At 42.7% G+C, this 21223-nt stretch overlaps 2 protein-coding genes across 2 annotated transcripts in view; one reads left to right on the plus strand and one right to left on the minus strand.

Annotated features, from left to right (window-relative positions):
* The window catches only part of LOC121858770, a 29692-nt gene extending 23498 nt beyond the window's left edge, over positions 1–6194 (plus strand). The window contains exons 18-21 of the mRNA XM_042355397.1: positions 195–326; positions 873–989; positions 3843–3939; positions 4763–6194. Of these exons, the coding sequence (XP_042211331.1) occupies positions 195–326; positions 873–989; positions 3843–3939; positions 4763–5553 (1137 nt within the window). The 3' untranslated portion in view covers positions 5554–6194. The remainder of the gene's footprint in view (positions 1–194; positions 327–872; positions 990–3842; positions 3940–4762) is intronic.
* A 58-nt stretch (positions 6195–6252) lies between these two features.
* On the minus strand, positions 6253–16716 carry LOC121858767 (prolyl 4-hydroxylase subunit alpha-2-like). The gene is made up of 13 exons (XM_042355394.1): positions 16712–16716; positions 16307–16479; positions 15901–16053; positions 15614–15724; positions 12095–12189; positions 11537–11605; positions 11169–11303; positions 10478–10651; positions 9522–9654; positions 8978–9090; positions 8404–8481; positions 7755–7920; positions 6253–6600 (listed from the first exon to the last, which is right to left on the minus strand). The coding sequence occupies exons 1-13, from the start codon at positions 16714–16716 to the stop codon at positions 6533–6535; spliced, it is 1473 nt and encodes a 490-aa protein (XP_042211328.1). The 3' UTR covers positions 6253–6532.
* Positions 16717–21223: the final 4507 nt, after the last annotated feature.

A 21223-nucleotide genomic window follows, 5' to 3' on the forward strand; every position in this document is an offset into this window, starting at 1 on the left:
TCACCTTTATGTAGTTATTATAGAGCACCTGTAATTACTCCCCTCTCCCACCCTGTGTTTATTTTTGGAGGGTTGTAGTGGTGTTAGTAACTCAACAGTAAGACCCTTCATTTTTAATTATCTTTGCCTTGACTTATTTATCTCTCCTTTGTATTCCATAAGTTATTGTAAACTTTGACTTGGTAAATTTTCAGGCTAAGGAGTTGTACAATGACGTACTTGAGAAGGGACCTGAAATATCCAGTCATCTGGCTGCTCTTATAGACAAGAAACAAATAGGAAAACTGACTTCATCCTCCAGCTTTATTCTGTCGAGGCTAAACCTGGTAAGTGTTCTTTTGTCTTGGTCCAATGCTGTTGACCTCGGCATGTCTTGCACTGTACCGCCCTCTCTCTACTCACTCACTGTGGCAGATGAATTGAAATCTGGTAAGTTAGATACTGTAGTATAGTTTGTACAATTACTGTACAGGCAGTCCCCGACTTACGGCGGGGTTAGGGACCCAAATCCAGGTCGTAAGTCGAAAATGCAAAAATAATTCACAAAATTATGTGGAGTCATTTTTTATGATGTTTACCATACTTGTCCTCTGCACCTTTACACGAGTAGCTTGAGTGCTACAGCACATTTGTGCCACAGAAATGCTTCCCATAAGCATTCCTGGAGGTATTGATAGTTTTATTTTGCTTTTATTTGTATATACTGTGTGATAACTCCTCCACTCTGTAGTGTTTATTGCATGTGGAAAGATTTCATGATTTGTAAAGTTTTCATAAGTTACTTTGTTCATCTTGTTTTCAAGAATATTTTTCGACTGGTTTTGTTTAAATTTATTTTCTCCAAATACTATACATTATGCATATTTTTTTAGGTACGTCTTCAGACTTTACATGGTATAGTTGAGTGTCTGGCTCTAAGGAAGGAATATGAAGAAGCACTCAGTGTTAACTTACAAGCACTGCACACTGTGAGCCAATTAGATCGTCGGGTCAGTAAATTGAAGATATCTTTTTATGTTTAACTAAATTATTAACCTGTCCATGACAAATGCATAATTTTTCCTAATTCTAAACATAAATGTAGTGAAAGCTCTTACCTGAGAAAACAATATACCAAGTTGGGGTAAGTGTCTCTCTTCATTATGTATGTGTGTGTGTGCGTGCAATTACCCCAACTTGGTATGTTGTGAATTACACGAAAGCGCTTGGGAACTTTGTGTTTTCTTGTGGTTATCAGCATATATATATGTGTGTGTGTGTGTGTAAAATAATAATAATAAACGGTTTATGATTAGAATTGCAGCCGGTGGCTGAAAATATACAGACTTACATTTGATTTAGACATAATGATATAATATGCATTGAATACATTTACAGGGCTGTACAGTACATAAATCAGGAGTTGTTTATTATTTTAACAATAGATGGGATGGTGCTATTCTTATATCTATCGGTGCGGGCTCTTATGGGCTGAATTTTGTTGTAGTGGCAGACTGCGTGAGGTGGGTGGGGGGCTGCCGGTGGCAGGAGGTGGCGATGACGAGGGTGGTGCATTAGTTGGCTGCCAAACCTTTCCAATGCTTTGTGGTGGAGGTCACTGAGGGATGGCATTTCCAGGGTGGAGAAAGCGTTGGTGTAGCCGGAGTATTCTGCGCCGAGCATGATTCTGCAGGCTCTTTTCTGTACTATCTCTAGCTGACGTTGTTGGGTGGAGTTGAGAGAAGACGACCAGGCTGGTGACACATACGTTAGTTTGAGGAGAATAAAGGCGTTGTAGATGGTCCTCAGCTCTGGCATGGGTGTCCCAAGTGACCTAAGTCGTCGAAGCATGTAGAGACGGTACGAGGCTGCCTTGACTGTGTTATTTACATGGGCCTTCCAGTCAAGTTTGTTGTCTATAGTTACACCCAGGAGTTTGGCAGACTGCACCAGCTGGAGAGGATGGGCTCTCTCTCTCTCTCTCTCTCTCTCTCTCTCTCTCTCTCTCTCTCTCTGTTTGTTTTGTTAATAATAATAAATGGTTTATTGAAAAAGTTCTGCAGCCCGAAGGCTGAAAATATACATTGGACATAAATAACTTATTACATACAATGGTGGTTTAACAAAAGCCTTCATTAGAGAAAGGTGAAGGAACATACAGTGAACATACAGATTAATGTTTACAGTGGAGGTCATGTAGATCATGTGAGCTGAGGTGTTGAACAGCAGACACATAGTGTAGTAACTCCCTCACAGATGGTGTTATGAGGGGCATCACGTGGAGTAGTAGTTCCCTCACAGATGGTGTTATAAGGGGCCTGATGATGTAGTAATTCCCTCACAGGTGGTGTATGAGGGGCCTGATGATGTAGTAATTCCCTCACAGATGGTGTTATGGGGGGCCTGATGTGGTGTAATAATTCCCTCACAGATGGTGTTATGAGGGGCATCACATGGCATAGTAATTCCCTCACGGATGGTGTTATGAGGGGCATCACGATGTGTAGTAATTCCCTCACAGATGGTGTTATGAGGAACTTCACATGATGCTATAGCAACTCATTCACTACGTGGTGTCGTAGCATCATGGGGACACCACGTGGTCTGTTGTCACAGGACCTCACTCACTCAAGTGAGTGAGGTGTGGTCCCAGGCCTCCCCATCATGGAGTCTCAGGGAAATTATCACTGGGTACCTGGGACCTCACTGTGTGAAGGTTAGCATGGGTGAGACTCAACTGTTACTGCCGAGTTGTTTTTCACCACTATTCAACACTGGTTCCATTCTTTTCCCAAATGAAATAGTAACTTCTGGCGAGAACTTGTTGATATTCCGGTGGGGAGGAGGGTTCAAGGGAGGGAGTTGGTATGGGCCAACATAATAGTTGACGTGGCTGCTGCTAGAGCAGCGCCAGGTACGTCTTGACCCGTGTGTGTGTGTGTGTGCTGATAACCACAAGAAAACAAGAAGTTCCCAAGCGCTTTTGTGTAATTCACATCTTCAGGTGTGAGTACAGACTAAGGAATAATACTTGACAAGGCTAATATATACAGTAGAGGAGAGCTTTTCTACCACAACTTAACAACTTAGCCCCCTTGATCAAATTCACCGTGGAATTAGAGAATGACTGCAAATTACCATTCCTAGACTGTCTGATCCACAGATTAGGTAACACCTTTAAGTTCAGTATTTATAGGAAACCTACTAATGTGTGTTCATACATTCATTATTATTCTGCCCACCACAATAGAGTCAAACTGTCAATATTTTCATCAATGTTTTTACGTGCTCTAAAAATGTGCAGTCTGGAATTCATTGACGAGGAATATAAATACAGTATATATATAATATTGGCTTGAACCTTAATATTGGTTTGAACTGTATCTGTCATATCTTCAGAATAATGAGCACTGTTCACCCTTAATCTTGTTCAATAAAAAGTTTCACTATAAATACATGAACGTTTTTAATGTGTTGTGCAGTATTGTGGTGTAAAATAATTAATAAATGAAGATTTCTGTTTACAGTTCTCTCATAGTTCTTAAATAAGTGTAAAAGTAAATGATTAAACCTTTATAACACCAGAATAGTGTGTGTGTCTATTACTTGATGGCAACAACACTGTATACTGTATATTTATATGGGTTTTTTTTAAATAATAAGTTGTAAACGACAATTTAACTGCTGTTGGTTAATATTATTTTTTTATCTTCAAAACATTCATAATGGCTACTAAACATTTAACAGTTTCATCTGTGGAGAAGTATGGGGTTATTACTTGTACTGGGTATTATTGTTGGTTGTACTACAGTGATGTTTTCTACGTACACTATGCCAATAATGTTTTTTCCTTTGTCACTCAGCAAATGTTCGAAAGTCAGCAGTTTATCATCCAACTTATCCTTCAAGGTCAAGCCTTAGAGAGGATACTAAAACAGGTGGATGCTGGTGACAGTAGTGGTGAGTTAATGATGCCCTTCAGTGTGTTGCTAGAGATGGTCCGTGTGTCACACTTACGTTGTACAAATAACAGTGGATTTTAACCAAACCTGTTATGTACAGTAAGTACAGCTTATATCACAAAGGAATCTCATAAGAGTTGGTAATCAATATTTTCTGTCATTATTCTCCAGTTATTATCCTTGACTTTAAATGCAGTGAAAACTGGCCTTCTTAAGTAGCATACACTTTGCCAGCCAGTCACACACACACACACAATTTGAGGAATTTAACTGAGCAAACATATGATGGAGGGATTTGGTCGAGGTAGAATGACTGTATGTGGTGTGTGAGCAAAGGTAACATGGGAGGACAGTGAAAGTGTGAAGTACTAAGAAAGTTTCTATGTGTGTCAGCAGATAGAAATTAAAATTTTTGAGGAGATGGCTTACACATTGTCTTACATACCCTACTTATATTGTACAGAAGTGTGCCCAAGATCAGATCACCCAAGAAGTTGTCTAAAGTAGCACTGTACTTGGTAGTAATTGGGATATACTTTTCAAAAATGGTTGGGTAGTTGGGTTTAAATTCACTTTTCAGCTGGTTCTTTTGATAATTAAATTTCTGCTGAATATAACTGATAAAAATATTTTTCTATTTTTTTTATAAAGAATAACAGTAGGAAGACTTGTATAAAATCATGTGATTCTTGTGCTTCCTGACCACGTACTTTTAAGAGCATGTGATTTACACCATATTCAGATATTTATAATGATACATAGGTGATAGTTTGGATACATAGGTGATAGTTTGGTAGTTTTAATAATTTGTTTTGTTTTAGGTGAAGTATGTGAACAAAGCCCAAACAAACAAGAAGAAAAATATAACAGTGGTTGGGTTACCCCATTAAAGACTAAGGCTGAGGTAGAGACAAGCTCCTGCATTAAATCATCACGGCAATATCTCGGTGTCCCCAAGCCGGGAAGATGTCACGAAAAATCTTTCTGTATTTACAGTGATGATGATTTGCAAGACCAAACCTCGACTAAAAAAATGCCTCCAACACGACCAAAGAAAAAAATACCCATGACATCAATGAAAACGTTGGCTGTTGAGACAAAGGCAACTGGCGCTTCCTCTAGAAAGAAAAAGAATGTGGTGAAGAAAATATCTTGTCTCAATGAGACAGATTCAGATGAATGTACCACAAAACTGGCTCTAAATATGCCAGATTTCAGTCCACTTTCTCCTGCTAACAGAGACACTAATCCATCTATAAAAGAAGCAGAGAGTGTAATTAGTGACAGGTGTTTGTCCCTAACTGGTAAATCAATAACCAAGAAAAAGGTTGGTCATAAAACCAAGGAGCCATCGTGTGTGATGGAGGTGATTGATGTCAGTGACACGGAAAGCTGCCCAAATGATAACTCAAACGGTAGTGATGACATGGAGGTGTGTTATGAATCTGAAAATAAGGTTTTCTTAAACAAAGGAAGGGCTTCAGCCAAAGATGAAAAGCAAACAAAAGAGCCTAAATCCAAAACCAAGACAACTACAGGAGTGAAGCCGACCAGCAGTAGGCAGCCGTCCTCTGCCAGAACAAGAACAACTAGATCTCTAAGATTAATATGATGGACAAAATTCATAGATGATGTTTTTAATTTTGATGACTACATTTCCCCGCTGCCTGTAAATTACACCAATATATTTTTCTACCATACAGTATTTTATATTGAGATGAGTAGTACAGTACAGTACAGTACAGTACTGTACTGTGAGTAGATGAAATTATCCAGTATTAATAGGTAATATCGGTGCAGTAGTACAATTTCCAGGTACTGTACTGGATTTGGTTTGGAAGTAGAATTATTGAACACACACATAATATTTACCTTAATACTGTAGGTGAAGACTACTCTTAATTGCATGTGAATTGCCAAAGAACTGTAAGTATCCAAATGTTAATTTTATGATGCAATAAAAGTTCATAACTTAGAAACACAAAATAGTTGTAAATGTGTAGATGTTACTGCAGACAGTTTTTAGTGGATATTTACATTTTAAGGAATATAATTATATTTTTTATGGAAATATTACAAATGTCTTGACCAGGTTGCATGATTTTTGGTAGAGAAATAGAAATTAAAACTATTGATTGAATGTTTGTACTGTCGTTATTTTCATTGAGTCCGAGATTAACGGTAAATTACATTATTTTTTAAGACTTCAAAATAATATACTGGTATTCATTAATAAAGTCATATTCCACCATCCACTCTGTTTTAAATCATCTCATTTAGTAGTTTAAAAATAATAATATTTAAAAGCCTCTTTGTTCTTTACTTAATGTTTTTATTGAGGTATAAACTTCATGACAAAGGTTCATAATGCCAACTTCCTGTAATTCATGAACTAAGAGCAGTACTGTACAGTACAATACTGGTACAGTATTGAGGTGACTGTGTCACTACACAACTGCACTGTACTTCAAATTTTTTATAATTAAACCAAGAGAAAAATGGTACAGTACAATACTGGTAATTCATCAAGTGTACAAGTTGAACATGATGAAGCACAAACCCAAGGACTGAATTGGTCAACTTGAAGGTAGTTATACAGCAAGAGGTAGACACGGTCTGTGGTACATCTGTGGGTAATGTTTAATCCATTTGTTGCTCACTGAAACACGAGAAAGAAGTCAATATTTTTCATCATATACTGTAAAAGCATCAACAAATATATTAGTGTTTGCTTAAAATTTAAACCATTTTGATAAATATTTTTTTCTAAATCTTAATATTGGTGGTCCTCAACAAGTGTCCGGGGTCAATATTGGTAATCCTCAACAAGGGTCCAGGGTCAATATTGGTGATCCTCGACAAGTGTCCGGGGTCAATATTGGTGATCCTCAAGTGTCCAGGGTCAATATTGGTGGTCCTCAACAAGTGTCCAGGGTCAATATTGGTGATCCTCGACAAGTGTCCGGGGTCAATATTGGTGATCCTCAACAAGTGTCCGGGGTCAATATTGGTGGTCCTCAACAAGTGTCCGGGGTCATCCTCGGTGTCCGGGGTCAATATTGGTGATCCTCGACAAGTGTCCGGGGTCAATATTGGTGGTCCTCAACAAGTGTCCGGGGTCAATATTGGTGATCCTCAACAAGTGTCCGGGGTCAATATTGGTGATCCTCAACAAGTGTACTTGTGTTGAGGTACTGAACCAAATGAAAATTATGAAGACATATTCCAAATGTTTTGTTACAAATCAGTAGCATGTGAAACTTACAAGTGGCTATTACTGGACTGTACACTAGCAGTAAGTACACCTATATTCTGATACACTGCCTCTGTGTTGCTCTGGGAATAATACTGTGCTTTATACTGTATGTGTGTGGTTCAACACCCAGGGTCTTTAAGCACCAACTGCATCATTTGTAACAATACACAACATTTAAAATTGAAAATTTAGTTTGTAAATATGTGGATTATTGTATTTTACATAAGTGCAAGACTTTTAACAATTATGGTTTATATTCTTGTACTTTATGCAGCTTCATACAATACACAACTTAAAAATTAAAGGTAATTAATTCTTGCTAAGTTGTGGGTTAGTTGGTTCTGTTGATCACAGATTCATAGTGATGCTGATGAGAATACACAGTGGTCATTAGTGCACTGAAGTCTGTGTGAGTGTAGCTGTGCCTGAAGTCTTAGATCATAGCCAACCCTAAGGTTTTCTTCCCTCATGGGTCAATGTCTGTATGTGTGTGTGGGTTCATATCCCCTCAACTGTTTATAATCTATGTATCCCTTGAGGCAAGCAATGCGACGTACCCCACTTGGTTCCTCGTAGGACAGGGCAGGCGGCATGAAGCATGCGGAGGTCTCCCTTCCCTGATGGTAGCAAGTTGTACCAGAACACAGCACTGCCCTCACGTGGCTCCACACTCACACCTACACGGGGGAAGGCTGTCCTCCCGCCCTCTTCCACCTTGTTCATCTGAAAAAAAATAAAAAAAACAATAGTAAACCATGAACATAAGTAACTTCATTTGTTTAATCATTTACTAATTCAGTGTATTACATGTACTGTACAATACAGTACTGTACCTGTGTATCTCGTTTACAATTAACAGACAAATTCTGCGTTGCAAGATGTGGTTAATAATATACTGTACTGTAGTTTCTTATAGATTTTCCCTTAACTGGAGGTGAGAACATCTAGCTGGCTCATTAAACCTACAGCACAGAAAGAGGTATTAAAATATCATCGCTTTAACAACGAGGCCGAACCATACCTAGATGTTCTCCTTCATCCCCAATAGAGGATTAATATTAACAAAGTTATTTCACCTGACAACCATCCTGAAGAAGGTGTGTATGTGTGGCTCCTGATGCTGGCAAAAAGAATTTACTTTCATACTAAAATATGCATATAATCTAATTCATTACAGTTAATCAAAGCAAAAATAAACTGACTTACATAGATCATGAAGGTAGCGACGCGGTCACCATTCGGGAACTCTTTCATCAACTTTTCAACGGGGTTGTCACTTTCCCACTGTGAGGGAAAACTGAGTCAAGTCACTACTGCCACTTTAGGTAAGATGTTGCTGTATAATTACTCATTATCACAAACATCTGCCTGACTCCATTATTATGAATTAGTTAAGCAGATTTTATTTTTCTTTATACAGTATCTAGGTTAGTGAGAAGTGTCCAGTCATTACTGAACTTGTACTTTGCACCTAAACTTGTCCCCATGTGCTTCAGGTTCATTCCGTAAGTGATTGTTAATATTCATACTTAAATATTTGAACAAGTATGTGTGGATATTTCTACTTGCCACAATACTGTGACTTTCTACACTTGTCTTGTTAAAAATTCACTTATCTCTCACCTTTCTTGAGTTTTGTGTGTCCCTGGATCCACCCCACACCAAAGAGGCAAAGGAATAAAGATAGAGACATGTTGGATGAGGTTCTACTGTAAATGACAACACTGGGTCTGTAGAGAGTCACAGGATGAGAACAAACTATGGCTGTAGAAGAACTCACCAGTGAGCGGTAGAGAGCGAGGAAGTCCATGTGGGGTATATAGTGGCCGCCAGCACCGTACAAGTTGGTCTGGAGAAGCTCAGCCTCCTCCTTATCCTCATCCATCTCCAGACCTGAATAAACATCATATAAAAGTATGGGTGCACCTCCTGAAGCTTCAGCATTATCTACCTCTTAACTGTTCATTTGTGTTGTACAATAATAGTTTTATAATAACAGATTTTAACAGTACCGTAACAGTAGAGATTTATAACAAGAAATTAACAGTAACAATAGTTTTTATTTCCATAATGAACTAACTCGCCTACAACCTGTTACGCAAAATGCACTAAATTTTCATAACGTCTTAAGTAAACTAAAACTGTCTTGGATATAATCTTATAAAACAATATCATACAAGATAACAACTAACAATTTATTAAATATCTCATGTAATAAACCATTTAAGAATGATGTACTGTATTGTATTAATTGATTTATTGTATAATCTGAAATAAAAACTATCATTACTGTATTTAGGAAAAATGATGAGGGTGAACAGTACCTGTGAGTGCTGCAATCATGTGGTTGACAGCGCGGACGACAGGGTGGGTTGGACCCCTGAGCCAGGCATTGTACGACGACCTGTACATGTACGTTAGGCTCTTGTCTGCTCCCTGTACCCGGGCCTGTTCCAGCTGTACACACACAGATAGTATTAATACTGTACACACACAGGTGTTATAATACCTGTACTGTACACACACACACTCAAAGTAGCTCTCATAAACAGGAAAAATATAGCAACCAAAAAAGTTGAAGAATCGAGTTCTATTTTAAGAGAAGGATTATTAATACAACTCCTCACTCAGGTCACACCTCTTAAACAACCAAAATAGATTTCGTCATTGAGATACATTTATGAATCATGGACCTCTGAGAAAATTTATTATTTTCTAAGGTTAGTTTTCTTATCTTGAGGAAAACTGAAGCAGTCACATCCAGAAGTCAGTAAATGTTCAACCTCTCGGGAATCAAAGGGTTAATTCTGATGGTTCCGTTATTATTGAACTATAGAGTAGGGGCATAATGTACAGTAACATAGATTTTCTGTGTTATCTTTCATTGTCTAAAGCAGCGGTTCCCAACCTCAGGTCGCGGGGTGTCCTCAGTAGGGTCGCGAGGGGCCCCCAGACAATTTTAAAAATATAATACTTATCATAAAGTCATAAACAAATTTTTTATTAACATTCAAGCTATATAATATATTATATGCCTGATGGTCACGACACCGTATTGTTGGGAAATTTAGGGTCGCAGCCAAAAATGGTTGGGAACCACTGGTCTAAAGTAATAACCAACTAGGTAGTGAAAAAGAGCCGCTGACAGACAAGATGGGGACATATGACCAAGAGTCACGACACTACCCTCCAGCTCTAGTCCTCAAGGGGTAAACATGAATCACAATGGGCTGAAGTACTTTTTAAAAACCATAATAAATAGAGAGGTAGAATACAGTACCAGGGGTCTGGACAGTTGACGCAGGACGGCCAGCTGGTGGGGGAGGAACAAGTCGTGGAAGGAGAGAATGGCAGGGTCAAGGCTGTGTTCCTCCACCTTGACAGGCATCAACCTCAACCACGGACTGCCACGACTGCCAACATGGCACTTCAGATGTGATGACTCTGATGCTGTCTGAGTAATAATAATAGTAGTTAAGTCATGGGGCCAGACAGACTTTAACTCACTCATCTTGTGACCTTGACTTTTTACAGTGAGATGTACTCCCGATCAGGTGATGCTTCATGCAACAGTAGAGGGTCATCAAATTCTGTCTCGACTCACTGGTTATGTTGCTCACATTAACATTTTGACCTCTTACCTTCAGCTGTGACCTTAACCCTGCACTTAACATACTGTACTTCGATTGCATTGTGTACTTTGTCTAGTGATGGTACATAGTCCTTGGTTGTGATTAGAGTTTTATGAATACCCAGAAAGATAGACACAGACAGACCCTCTACTCTACATGCCTCGGTTTTCTCACATAAAAACGTAAATCCTGATCCCACAGTAGTCTAGGTAGAGAAGGAATTTGGAACCCTTTTCTGAACCCACCCTGGGACCCCTCAACCCACCCTGGGACCCCTCAACCCACCCTGGGACCCCTCAACCCACCCTGGGACCCCTCAACCCACCCTGGGACACTGACCAGGAGGGTGTGGCCACGACACAGGAGAGATAACACTTGTTTGTCTCTGGGTGTGGAGGAGATGACATCTGAGGTCTCCATCTCCTGGGACTCCAACACCTTGTTCTCCTCTTGTTTCTGTACCTCCAGTGGCACCTGTAACAGTGAGGTGGGTTACTGTTTACTTTAGTGTAATAATAATGATAAAATGATGTTCAGTTTCCAACAAAAAATAACCCATGAACTTAGCTCCTAATTCATTAATAAGTTCTGTTTCTTATTGTAATTCTTAAGTAATCTCTCTATCTCTTACTTTCTCTGTCTCTATCTCTTTTGCTCTCTCTATCTCTCTTTACTTTCTCTATCTCTCTTATATCTCTACATCTTACCTGTGATAAAGGTAGAGGGTAGTTGCCTGGGTGGTTGTCGTGGTTCTCCTTGGTCAGCTGATGGTCGTGCTGTGTGCATGTAAACTCATGTGAACAAAAAGAACTTAAAAATATATTGACATAGTTTCGGTGCACTCTCTACCCCTACTCCTGACTCAATGGAAGTCGTAGCCTTGGCTTCATACCGAACGTCCCCTCCCCCCCTACAACCATCGTTCAGTGGTGCAATGTGGTAGCTCGAAGCTTTGCTGGATTGTACGAATAGCAGTTCATGATGTAATATTTGAGAGAATATATGCACAATACATTTTTTTAGTGACTTCACAACAGTTTATTTACCATCACTATACAAGAGGGACCGTGGGTTTGCAGCCCTGACTATGACTTCCCTCGAGCCAGGAGTAGCTGTAGAGGATGCACCAAAACTGTGGCGCGAGAGTGTACATGACCGTAAGTAAAGGTACATAAATGTTAAAAAAATGTGCGTGAACTTGAAATAAACATACATGAATTTAAGAAAACTTCAATGAACACAATAAGCATTATTATTATACTCACAACAGCAGTGGAGAGATGTAGCAGTATATTAAGCTGTTGTGTTTGTCGGTCTTGTCTGATGCTATTCCACTTGTGTTGTCCATCACCATCACCACCTGCCCTTGGTGAGGAGTGTGATAATGGTGGTGAATGATGATAGTGATGATGGAGATGAATATTGATGATAATGATTAATAATGATGGTTGAAGTAATAGTAATGTTGATAAATAACACTATAATCAGTATATAGTAGGTAGTAGGCAGCTACCAAACAGGGAGGTACTACCACCTGGGAAGATATTGGAAGCATAATGTACAGTATTGTCTGATGGTAGACCCTACTGCCATGTGACCAAGTCCCAGGTTGCTGATCTGACTTTCTGCCTCATTTACACACAACTGCACGGTCTCAATTGTTTCTCTTACTGTCGACAACACAAAACAACATACTGTACAGTAATACCCCGCTTTACGCGGTTCTCGTTTACGCGTTTCTACATTTACGCGGTACCCCGCCAGAACCGGAATTCCCGCTTTAAGCGGCGCATCTACTCATATACGCGGAGAGCGGATGGAAGTCTTCTCGCGCCGCGCCATTTTTGGATTCAAACCTCCTGTCGTGTTGGGTAAGCGGCCCGAGTAGGTTGCGCAGTGTATGTCTTTGTTGCGTTATCGGTGACGTCATATGACGTATCGGACTGTGATTGGGCCACGCATCCTTACCTCCCTCCCCGCTAGCTGTGATTGGTTTAATGTAATATGATGTGCCCTGCCGCGGGAGGGATGAAGCCGCTTGACCTAACCGCGTCAGTTACACCCCTCCCGGCCACACCGTGTATATCAGTATCTATTGTTCCATAAGAATGGCTGCCACCGGACCACCACCGCAGAAAAACCTTGCATTACCTGGACCCAGCCGCCCTAAGCCAAAGAAGATACGATTTGCGCTAAGCTACGAGGTGAAGTACAAGATGATCCAAGAGTTGGAGAAAGGAACAAGACAGGTTGATTTGGCACGCCAGCATGGTGTGAACGAATCTTAAATCCGGACGATAAAGAAGGATGCAGCCAAGATAAAAGAACACATGAACATCACAAAGTCTGCAGGTGCTTCAATGATCAAGTATTGCCACAACAAGGTGCTTCTCAAGACGGAGAATTTACTTGTGAGCTACTTGATTTGTCAGGCAAAACGGAGCATGGCGGTCGACACGCGCTCAGTTCAGGAGTACGCACGTAAACTGTACGCAGCAGTGTCACGTAAGATGGGAATTGCAGAGCCCAAACCCTTGAATGCTTCCTCTGGGTGGTTGCACAGGTTTAAGAAGAGGAACAAGATCACAACATTAACATTGGTGGTGAAGAAGCGAGTGCTGACCGTGTTGCGGCTAGGGATTTTCCTCCGTTCTTACGTGAGATTATGGAGGAAGGACAGTACACCGACGACCAGGTGTTTAACATGGATGAATCCGGTCTGTTTTGGAAAAAGCTACCTTCCAAGACCTTCGTTGTCAAGTCTGCCAGCAAGTGTCGGGGCCGGAAGTTGCAGAAGGAGCGCATCACCGTCCTGTTTACCATCATTGCCTCCGGTTCCTGTAAACTCAAGTTATCGGTGATCCACACAGCCCGCAAGCCACACGCCTTCAGGAACATGGACATAACCAAGCTAAATGTCCACTGGTTGACCGCATGTAAGGTGTGGATGTTCTCTACTCTGTCCCTTTCCTGGTTTGATGACTGTTTCGTTCCCGACGTGAAAAAATTCTGTAAGCAACAGAATGCTCCATTCAAGATTTTGTTGCTGCTTGACAACGCACCAGGACACTCGCGCCTATTGTTAGATTGTCACCCCAACGTAAAAGTGGTCTTCCTTCCTCCCAACACTACATCATTAATCCAGCTCATGGACCAAGAATTAATCTGAAATGTGAAAGCTGCATTCTCTGCAAAGAAGTTTAAGCTCCTGAACGACTATACCAACACCAAGGATGAGTTGCGTAACATAGGTGACACCGCTAGCAAGAGCGACGAGGATGAGGAACAACAGTTGGCAGAGCAAGAAGTTCTTGTGAAACACTTGGAGGAAATTTAAAGTCAAGAAAGCTGTGGAGTTCTTGGTGGAGGCATGGGATCAGCTGTCTGTAGCAACGGTTCGTCACGCATGGAGACATGTGTTGCAAGGTATCCCAGTTGGGAGGCAGAGTCAACCTGTGACTGGTGAGGTTCAGACTGTTGCAGTAGCAGTGGACCTTGCCAGAGAAGCTGCGCAGTGTTACAGCTGCAGGCTTCTCCGAGACCACCAACAACGACATTATGGAGGTGATAAGGGATCCTGATGTGACTGCCGACGAGATGTTAGAAGATCACGTCAGTGAAGAGACAGGCGGTGCGTCATCCTGAGAAGAACACAAGTTATCTCATGGTAATGTAAGGGGTGCCATTGAGTGTGTAGGGAAACTGAAGCTCCTCCTTTCCAACGACCCTGACGATAACCGGTATGAAGTCTTCACTACCCAGCTGTTGCAGACTATGGACCCCCTACATCAAGGTGTATCACGACAACATCAACACTAGCCGTCAACAAAGCATTACCGAGTTCTTTGCCCGCAACCCACCACAGCCAGCCCAAGCCAGTGATAGTGGCAGAGAAAGTGATGATGACTTTGAGGGATTTGTCAGGGAGGCACTAATAAGTGTGGATGACAGTGATGGTGACTCACCTGAGGGCCAGTAGCCTGCCCTCTGCCTCGGAACCAGCCTCCATTCCCGTACGCCGACCCATCTCTTCTACTAACGTAAGTGTTAAACCTAACCTTGATTTTTCCTAACATAACCTAACCTTACGTAAGTGTTAAACCTTGATTTTTCTTAACATAACCTAACCTTAGGTTAGTGTTAAACCTTGAATTTTCTTAACATAACCTAACCTTAGGTTAGTGTTAAACCTTGATTTTTTAAAACATAACCTAACCTTACGTAAGTGTTAAACCTTGATTTTTCTTTTACCTGGTACAGTATATTATTCTCTTATTGATATTTCTCTTCGTTATTATGTGTGTGTGCATACCATCATAGAGTTAAGATGTTATTTTTACTACAACGTACGCATTGTGTAGGCAAAAAGTGGAGTTTGGGGGTCGGTCCAGTCTCTATTTCAATTAATCCCATATGTTCTATTGTTCCATTTACGCCTTTCCCACTTTACGCGGGCCTCCGTGGGTTCAATTGACCCGGTAAAGCGGGGTTATACTGTATATCGTTTCTCACTCTTGATTTATTTTTCGTTTTTGTATTATTTATGGTTATTATTAGTATTATTGTTATTATATTTTTATTTTATTATTATTATTTTTTTTGCTATTAATTTTATTACTTGTTGTAATGATAATAATATTAATAGTTTTTATTATTATGATTATTGTTATTATTATATTTTCGCCACCCAGTCCCTGATGTGGTTCAGTGACCTGTGCCCGGGTGGGCTAATCCCCGTAAAAAAAGAAAGAAAAAATGTATTCAGCAGACGACACTCTCCATACCTTGTCTGTGGGTGTGCTGAAGGGCGGCACTGAGCCACTCTACAGCACGCCCGTACATGCTGTTGTCCAACGCCGCAATGCCTATGCTCACCACGTCTGACACTCGTAGTGCTGTAGTGAGGGTGAAGGTGAGCTGAATACAGTACACACACACACACAATAAGCTACATGAATAATAATGTATCTCAGTAACAGCCTTTAAGATAATATTACAGCAACAAATTGAAGGTCATTTGTGTGTGTGTGTGGGGGAGGGTCTGTGTGTGTGTGTGTGTTACAGTACTCACCTGGGCCGTGGGGTGTAGGATGCACGAGATGGGCGGCGTGGAGGTTGTAGACGTGTTGGAGGCGCATGAGGGCGTGAGTGTGGGCGTCCAGGTCTTCCTCCCTCATCACCACGCCCACCCCCACCTCCGCCCCTGCCGCTCCCTCCACCACATCTGACACGTGCAGGAGTTAATCTCAATCAATAATTGTCTATGTTAGGTCAGGTTAAGTTCAGTCTAATTAGGTTAAGTTTAGTTAGGTTATAATAATCAAACCTGATCTAACTCAACTCAGAAAAAAATAGAATAACTGAAGTATAACATAAGATAGAGATATTGTATAAAGAGAGAGATAGAGGTAGACAGAGAGAGACAGGGAGATAAAGAGAGACAGACCTAGTTAAAGAGAGAGATATATACTGTATACCTAGCCAGTGGTGGAGTACAGGAGCATCTCTGAGTACCGGCCAGTCCTTCGCTAGCCTCCTCGTCGTCACCAGACTTAACACAGGGTCCTCTGCCACCTCCTTCACCACCCCTGCTGTACCTTGACTTGTGTTGAGGTTTGTCCCGTGCCAGGAGTCGTATTCTGACACATACCTGTAAGAGAGGTATTGCAGAAGTGGTAGTATTGTAGCAGTAGTAGTAGTATTGTAGTAGTAGTGTTACAGAGGACCCTGTGTTAAGTTTGCCGAATGACATACAGTCAACAAATTGGAAAGGCAAGTCAGGGGACAATGCGGTGAAATGGGTCAAAGAAGTGCATTCAGAAGTGGTCAGGTGGCCGCCCAAGTGCGCGGCCACCAAAGAAATGATCGGGGAGATGACTTGCCTCATAATCAATTACAATCATGACAGCCCCCTGGCCCCATTATCTCTTCAAATACTGGCCATAATACCCCATCTATTCTGTCAGAGGACACACGGAAGGTCTAAGTGCAAAGAAAACGTGGCAGCAATTAAAAGGAGATTGACAATGTAGCAGAAAGGGGCCTACGCAAAGCAAGAACACTGCAGGAGAGTCTAAAATTCATAGGAGATGGAAGCAAAACACCGAGGATGTTGCCAGAAAATTTGGTAACAAGATGCGTGAGGGAAAAGTGTCCTTGGCGGTAAGATCTCTCACAGAGGAATCCTCCGGTGGGGTTCTGCCAATAAACAAAGAGACATTGCAACAACTGAAGGAAAAACATCCTCCTGCAAGTGAGGAGGAAGGCATCAGGTTGCAGGGAGCCTATATCACCCCTAATGCTGTCCTGTTCAAGAAAATAACAGGATGAATGGTGTAGAAAAAAGCACTGAAAACACAGGGAGGGGCTGGCCCTTCAGGCCTGGATGCAAACGGTTGGAGAGTCATCCTCAGCACTAACAAGTTTGGTGCCGTAGCAAGTGATCTCTGCAATGCCATCGCCGCCTCATTCTCCTGGATAAAAATCCAGGGAGTGGGGGAAGTGCTGAGGCGGATCATTGGAAAATGCATAATGGAGGTGGTAAATGATGATGTCAGGGCAGCTGCAGGAAACCTGCAAGTATGTGCTGGCCACCAGGTTGGAGGGGAAGCTGCCATTCACGCCATGAGAAAGGTAATTGAGCAGCAATACTACTGGTCGACACTTCCAATGCATTCAACATACTCAACCGCAAGGCTACACTGCACGACATCAAGATCAAGTGTCCAAGCTATGCAATGTAAGTTGAAAAAACCTATAGGAACCCATCAGACCTCTTTATAACTAGCTTCAAGGCCCTAAGAGGAGAATGCCACCATACAGTCAACTGGGGGTTTTCTTGCGGGGGACCCTGTCACCCGTGGCAATATAAGCACTGTCTGTCTCTGCTCAACATACAATAAATATATAAAACAACCGAGGTTAAGCAAATTGGCATACCCGATGATCTAACATGAGTGGGAAAGTGGAGAACATCAAAGTGGTGGGACCTGGTAACATCACGAGGTGCTAAATAGTACCATCCAAACGCCCAGCAAGTCCTTCCTCGTGTGGCTTCAGAACATTATGGATAGGCTGATAAAGTGTTCGGCGATGAAGATCAAATAACCAAAAGGATGGCCAAGAACACCTAGGCGCCAGTAATCGGCACGACGGCTTCAAGACCTAATGCACATGCTTGGGAAAGGTTGAATAGGTAGGTTAAGGAAATCCAAGCTCTGTCTGATATTGCTAACACAGAGCCCGTGCAGCTTTGCAGCATTCCTTGGAGTCAACATCGCTGGAATTACCTGATGTCAGACCCTCCTCCACCCTCTGGAGGAAGCTATCAATATTAAGCTTTTATCCGAACACTAGTGAAAAACCCTTACTTAACCTCCAGCAGAAAGGTCACTCCTTGCACTCCCACCGAGACTAGGAGGAATGGGATTGACCTAATCAGTGGAGCTGCTTCGTACAGAACATCAGAACTCTGTCAAGCTCAGGAGCAGTTCTAATGAGCACATAATAGATCAGAATGCAGCAAGTCAGGTGGATACCAACCAAATTAAACAAGATTCGGCGGCCCCATTCGACAGAAGCGGCAGCACACCCAAAGTGATAAACTGCAACTGTTGCAACAAGTGCCAGAAGGCAGTGAAAAGAAAAGTAGCTATAAGCGCTTAGGTGGAGTGCTTCAAACTGGTTAACAATGAAATATTGCGATAAGGGCAAAAGGCTTCATCCTTAATACACAAAAAAAAATTCTGAATGCCATTGCTCTAAGGCAGGTAGGCCAGTAGAAGGTTTGCCCTCCCAAGCGTGTGCGCTCGGCTCTTATGACATCGACCACGCCATGGTGTGCAGAAAGGGCTTCGTATGCATGAGGCACTGACGAGTAAAGGGATCTGGAAACAAATCTACTGAAAACATGCCATGATGTCAGGGTAGAACCGACCCTCCTTCCATTGGGCCGGTGAAATTTCTAACATCGGACTTTAAAACCCATCCAAGCCCGTGTTGACATCAGTGTAGCTCTAAAGTTCTGGACACGGGGACAACCGAGCTTTCTTCGACATCATGATTTTTTTATCCCTTGACCGCATGTCACCGTGGCTTAGCTCTCGATGCTGCAGGGAGGGCAAGAATGACAAGATAAGGGCATGCGGGGGGAGAATTCAGGAGAACGTTGATCAGGGCAGCTTCACTCCTTTTGGTGTTCTGGCCTCTGGTGGGATGGAATGACCAAGGGCAAAAGATGCTTTACGCCAGACTGCTGGAGGATATCCGAACAGAAGCAGCAGCCCAGAAGTTATGTTACAGCCTGGATGAGATGTCGACTGTCCTTCTCTCTCCTTCGGTCGGCTTTGCTCTGCCTGAGGGGAACGAGAGCATCGGCTCCAAAGCTGACAACAGTTGCAGATATTGACTATGAGGCAACAGTCACTGAATGCTGCATAGATCTGCGGCTCAACTAATTCAACACAGCTAGGGTAGCTACTTATGTATTAGGATATTTAATTTTAAGGTAATAAAATGGTGGCGAAGTTGTGGCTATTGGGGGAGGCCGGAGGCCATTAAAAAAAATAGTAGTATTGTAGTAGTGGGGTAGTTACCTTTTTATTAGGATAGTTAGGTAATGAAATGGTGGTGAAGGCAACAAAAGAAGTGAACTCCACTTCACACCTTGAAGTAGGTGAGTTGGAAGCATCCTGGTAAAGTTGTTCCTCAGGTCTACCTCCTGCAGGTGTTGCCTCAGGTAGGTCTTCAGGTGTTCCACAATGATGGTGTCCAGACTGTGGGCGCGGGCCAGGTGCTCCACGCTACCCCAGCCCTCCACCACGCCCACACACACGCCCATCATCAACAGCAGCAGGAAGGGTGGAGGTGTTGAACATGTCCCCATCATCATCACAACTTCTCACTGTCTAGGTGTCTGAAAGAATTTAAGTACCATCATCACCACGCCCATCAACCCCTCACGCCCGTTATCCCCCTCACGCCCGTTACCTCCCCTCTGATTCCCTCACGCCTGCTTACTCCTCACGCCTGTTACCCCTCACGACCATCACCCCACACGCCCATTACCCTGCTCACGCCTGGCTACCCTCACGCCCATTTTCACTCCCCTTACGCCCATATTGGCCCCTCACGCCCATTCCCCGCCCATTACCCCTCACGCCCACATTCTGCTCACGCCCATTACCCCTCACGCCCACCATTACCCCTCACGCCCATTACCCTCGCCGCCCATTACCCCCACGCCTGTTACTCCATCACGCCCATCACCCCCTCATGCTCATCACACGCCCATCACCCCCCTCACGCCCGTTACCTCCCTCACGTCCATCACCACTCACGCCCATCACCACTCACGCCCATCACCCCCTCACGCCCATTAACCCTCCCTCACGCCCATCACCCCCTCACGCCCACCTGGAGAGAAGAGTGCCACACCATTATCGTCATTAACTTGTAGCACCTTCAACTGGACGCTTCAACCTCGACTCCTACTCAACAAACCGAGAAGTGGTCAGTCCTTGATAACGGGGCCAAGGTTTAGGTTGTTCTCAAGATGTAGTGTCTCTCTCTCTCTACACACACACATTCACTCATATTCTAGGGAGATTTCAACGTGTCATAAACAGTTATCCAAAGTGGTGATTTACCAAGAGAACTAGACTGACTGACTGACTGATCGACTGACTGATTGATTGACCGACAGACTGACTGACTGATCGTCTGACTCAAAGAGGTGTGAGATAATTTGTTCTTATAAGTGAGGCTGTCGGAACAAATCTATCAACATAAATGCATTTGTGATGACGCATACATACACTAATACATACATACATACATAGTGTCTGGCGCATACACACACACATACACACACGCGCGTGCTGGGGAGGGTGTGCGTGGGAATGTGGTTATGTGCGTGTCACAGTAGTTACAGCAGGGAGGGATGAGTAACACTCGCGAGTGCGTGCGAGAGAATGAGTGAGTGGGTGAGTGCGAGTGAGTGTGTGTATGAGTGAGTCAACGCTGCAGTACCTCACACTCCTGCCGGAAATACCTAAGTGGCAGCGTGGCCAGGGGTGCATCCTGCGTGGCCCGGGGGAGGTCTTGGTGGAGGGGCAATCGGAGCAGGATACACACACACTACACCCCATACACACACACACACACACACACACACTTAAAAATAAAAACACTTACATAATTATCTGTTCAACAAAATCATCTAACAAGGTCACATGGTTGTCAGTACAGGTAAACAAACAATGGCTGACCCAACACAGGTAACCCGCTATAAAGGTCTACCTCCACCTGGGAACCTGACGAGTGACTTACGCGACACATCGTACTCCCTCACCTGCCTCTCCCCTACACTGCCCCACATCCTACCTACACTGTCA

The sequence above is a fragment of the Homarus americanus genome, unplaced genomic scaffold, assembly GCF_018991925.1.
Source record: "Homarus americanus isolate GMGI-L3 unplaced genomic scaffold, GMGI_Hamer_2.0 scaffold39618, whole genome shotgun sequence".
In the NCBI taxonomy this organism is placed as follows: domain Eukaryota; kingdom Metazoa; phylum Arthropoda; class Malacostraca; order Decapoda; family Nephropidae; genus Homarus; species Homarus americanus.